This window comes from Austrofundulus limnaeus, unplaced genomic scaffold (genome assembly GCF_001266775.1).
Source record: "Austrofundulus limnaeus strain Quisiro unplaced genomic scaffold, Austrofundulus_limnaeus-1.0 Scaffold2131, whole genome shotgun sequence".
In the NCBI taxonomy this organism is placed as follows: Eukaryota; Metazoa; Chordata; class Actinopteri; order Cyprinodontiformes; family Rivulidae; genus Austrofundulus; species Austrofundulus limnaeus.
In genome coordinates, this window is record NW_013954533.1 from 26,663 (window position 1) to 30,916 (window position 4,254).

The 4,254-nt window shown below is 41.5% G+C and overlaps 1 protein-coding gene across 2 annotated transcripts in view; it reads right to left on the minus strand.

The window, feature by feature from the left end:
- The window catches only part of gja11 (gap junction protein, alpha 11), a gene marked incomplete at its 3' end in the record, with an annotated part of 5,812 nt that continues 1,558 nt past the window's right edge, over positions 1-4,254 (minus strand). The window contains 3 exon segments of one of the 2 annotated variants that reach the window (XM_014034474.1): positions 1-753; positions 3,739-3,924; positions 4,011-4,153. In XM_014034474.1, coding sequence (XP_013889928.1) covers positions 166-753; positions 3,739-3,924; positions 4,011-4,139 — 903 coding nt within the window. In that variant the 5' untranslated portion in view covers positions 4,140-4,153. 2 annotated transcript variants of the gene reach the window in all.

Below are 4,254 nucleotides of genomic sequence, written 5' to 3' on the forward strand. Positions count from 1 at the left end.
TTTCAGAGTATTCACGAAAACCATTTAAATTTTGTGTGACCTTTAGGCTGTGACTGCATGTGTTTACTGAAGCTGGTCCGTTTGAACGCCCCCCTCCCACCTCCTCTCAGAGCAAACAGAAACCAGAACTACTGAGAGTCGGACCCAAACAACCCAGTCCAGGGTTCAGATGTGGATCTCCCCCATGTTGTTCTCAGATCTCCCAGTTTTGGCTCCGCCTTTGATCCCGTTCATCCCCGCCTTTCGTCCCTGCAGCTCCAARTCCAGGTTGACGTAGTTCTGGATCATCTCGTCCCGGTTCCTCATGTCCTTCTTGTCAGAAGTGAGCGGGGTCACAGGGGTCACGGTGTAGTCCTGCCTCGTGGAAACGCACTCCCTCGCAGCTTTCACGCACAGGTACAGCAGCTCTGCCACGCTGAGGGCCAGCGAGACCACGGCCGCCACCAGCATGAACCAGATGATGACGGACTTCTCGGTGGGCCGGGACAGGAAGCAATCCACCTTGTGGGGGCAGGGGAAGCGGGTGCAGACGTAGCGAGGCTCCAGGGTGAAGCCGTAAAGAAAATACTGACCAGCGATGAACAGAGCTTCCAGAACGATCTTTGCCACGAGGTGCAGGACGTAACTACGAAGGAGGCGGCCGCGTAGGTTGACCTTCCCGTTGGTTTTAGTGTACTTTGGGATCTTTAAGGTCCTGAGCAGGAGGCTGGCTTCGTCATCAAGCTCTGCCTGGTTATTCATCCTCTCCATCATCTGGGTTCAGAAAAACAAGCCAGAGTCAGTTTCACTACAACACAACTGTCAGGCACCAAAGTCTTCACTTCGGATGTTATCATCCATTAAATGGACGTTATTAGCCGTTATCAGTCCCATAGAATGGCTTCAGACTGTCAGCTGGTTAATGCGAGGCATAAAGCCACTAAGGTTAGTTTTAGAGAAAATGACATGGGCTACGATAAAGTAGCCAGACTCGGATGTTACACCATATTTTGTGACCATCATATACAGTGACCAGAGGGGGCGCTGTTGYGTTTCTACAACAGAACTTGTCCGATAATAGCCACAAAGAAGAAAATGATACGCCAAACAGTGTAACCCAGAGGYCACAAAATGTGACAACTGTTGTCATATTTTGTGACTTCACTGTAGCTTGGTAAATAGTAAAAATTTATATTCATAAACTGATTCTACTCATTGTTATTACAACTACTATTATTACTACTATACATGATAATAGCTATCATATTATGTGAACCTGTACTAATTTAATAACCGTCACCATGTCAGTGATCAAAAGTTATTTTTCTGACACTAGAGGATGTAATTAGTACAAATAGTTTTTGAATAAATTTTTTTTACAATTTCCTTATCTACAGTGAAGTCACAATATATGACAGCTGTCATATTCTGGGACCATGTTTTTGTTTTTTTTCTTCGTATTGAGGTGTAGAAACCACGCCTTCTGGTTGAAGTGGAAATGCTGTTGCTCAATGAAGGACTCTGAAAACAGGTTGGTTGAACAGCAAGAACCTTTATTTTGCAGTTCAGGAGATTTCAGCCTAAAAAAACCAAATTGTGACCTCCAAGCCAAATGATTCACCAAGTAAGAAAGATGGAGAACGAAGGCAAAGAACAGGGGCGTACAAGGATCCTTATAGTTTTCACAGATGTACCACAAATCTTGTCACGATATACCTTAAACATTCCTTCCCTAATATGGTCATATGTGCCGAGCTCTGAAGCTGGAGAACTAAGAGACATCACATCTGTGCATTCCTGAAAAGAGGCCCCTTACTCTTTGGACACTACAGTATGTCTTCAGCCTACACTGTTGGCGTATCTTATTCTTCTTTGTGACCATGTTCGGCCAAGTTCTGTTGTAGAAATGCAACAGCGCCCCCTCTGGTCACAATATATGATGGTCGCAAAACATGGTGTAACACCGGCGGGAGCAGATTGTTGCATTCCAAAGTATATGGCACTGGTAACCCACTAGGGGGCACTGTCGGGACAGTCTGAAGCCATTCTATGGGACTGATAACTGCTAATAACGTCCATTTAATGGACTGATAACATCCGAAGTGGGTGATCATTTTGGGAAAGCAAACACAACTTGGACTTTTCTCACACTGTGTTACGTTACAACCACACATTTCAACACAAAGTAGTGCACAACTGTGAAGTGAAGGGAAAATTGTACGTAGTTTCCAAAATGTTGAAACCACGTTTAGCAACACATCCAACTACCAGTCCTTTGGGGTTTGTTTCGACCAGATTTGGACAACTAGAGATGGAAATTTTAGCCAACAGCTTCAGCTCAGTCAGGATGGAGTGTGTCTGAATGGCAGTTTTCAAGTGTAGTTCTGGTCTTTGACTGGTCAGAGTTGTAAACACTTTAATTCACTTAAGTAGAAACTTTCTATGCTTTACTGAAGTAATCATTTTCCAGCAGACTTTTTACTATTCCTTACATTTTCACACGGTTAGCCTAACCAGCTAGCCTAACCCTAATTATCTGTACTTTCTACTCCTTATGTTTAAAAAAAAATAAAGGAATACAAAGTCATTACTCCTATTTCATTCTTATTATTGTTAAAAAAAGATAAAAACCTACCTAGATACTACAGTATGTAGTCTGTATGAAAATGAGTGTGAAACAGGAAGCCTACTCTGTCCTTAATATTTAACATTTTATATACATTATGGTCATTATGGCCTTTAGAAAAGTGTGTTTTTAGGAAGGTCACATCCCAATGAATGTCCTTTTGTATATTTTAATCCAGGAGTGTCAAATTCATTTTCACTGATGGCCACAAGAGCATTTCATGTTTAACTTTGACTAAACAGAAAATATCACGTTCCTTGTTTCATTGCTACCACTAACAAACAATAACTGAGCTCTACCTGGTAGTTCCTGCATAGAAACAGTGTCAACACGTCCTCATATAAACACTGAGAAGTACTACATGACTGACTGCATGTGAAATAAATACTACAGAAATACTATTAAATTTAAATTATATTGAATTTACTGTTGACCCACTGTCCAACCGGGAATTCCCACATATAATCAGCATGCATTATGGGAGATGTAGTTTATGATCAATGTTGGCTTTAAAGCAGTTTATTCTGAGAGCTGTTCAACTAATACCAGATCAATGAGTACTGTATATTTAGGAGAATGATAAAGAATAATTTACTGGAGAAATATGTAAATGTGTGAAATGTTCAAGGAGTTAAACCTTTATTTTCCTTTTTTTAAATAAACTAAAGATTATTTTTGATTGAATTTATTTATTTAAGAAAAGGGGCAGATATAATAAGATTTAATCTTCTTCTGCTATAATTTCATTTATGATTTGTATTTTCTGCTGTATGTTGAATTTATGTTGTTGTTTTTTAAAGAAATGAATAAACTAACTAAAAAACAACCTAAACTAAAACAATCAATGGGCCACAGTTACTCAAAACCAACAGACGAGAAATACTATCCTTCACCTTTTAAATGGGTTTGTTTTGTTATATTGGGTCATAAATTCAAAATTTACCATTGATATAAAAACTATTTTAATTTAAAATAAATAAATAAATAAAATGGGGTGGGGGGTGCCTTTTGGCGGGCCGGACGGAAATCACCTGTGGGCCGCTTTTGGCCTGCGGGCCTTGAATTTGACTGTCGGTAGCTCCTCCAGAGTTCAGGCTCTTTACATTGTGTAGAGTTCCTGCAGAAACACCCACCTTCTTCTCCATGTGGATGACATGCAGGACGTGACCCAGGTACACCAGCTTGGGCGTGGCCAAGGCGATGATCTGCAGCACCCAGAAGCGGACGTGGGAGATGGGGAAGGCCAGGTCGTAGCAGACGTTCTCACAGCCGGGCTGCTGGGTGTTGCAGACGAAGCCGGACTGCTCGTCCCCCCACACCTGGCTCAAAGGCAGAGGAAGCTGCAGACTCACACCAGAAACTTTAAACTGTCAGAACAGAGTTTGGTTTTGTTACATGAGCAGACCTTCTCAGCACCGGTTTGCAGAACCATGATCCGGAAGATGAACAGAACTGTGAGCCAGATTTTTCCAATGACGGTGGAGTGGCTCTGAACTTTGTCCAGCAGCCGGCCCAGAAGGTCCCATTCTCCCATAACGGTCCTGCTGTCTGTCCAGTAAACACAAACAAAATGAAACAGACAGAACAAAGACCGTTTTCATTTATTTGTCAAAAAATAACAAAAAACATAAAAAGGACCCATTTTAATT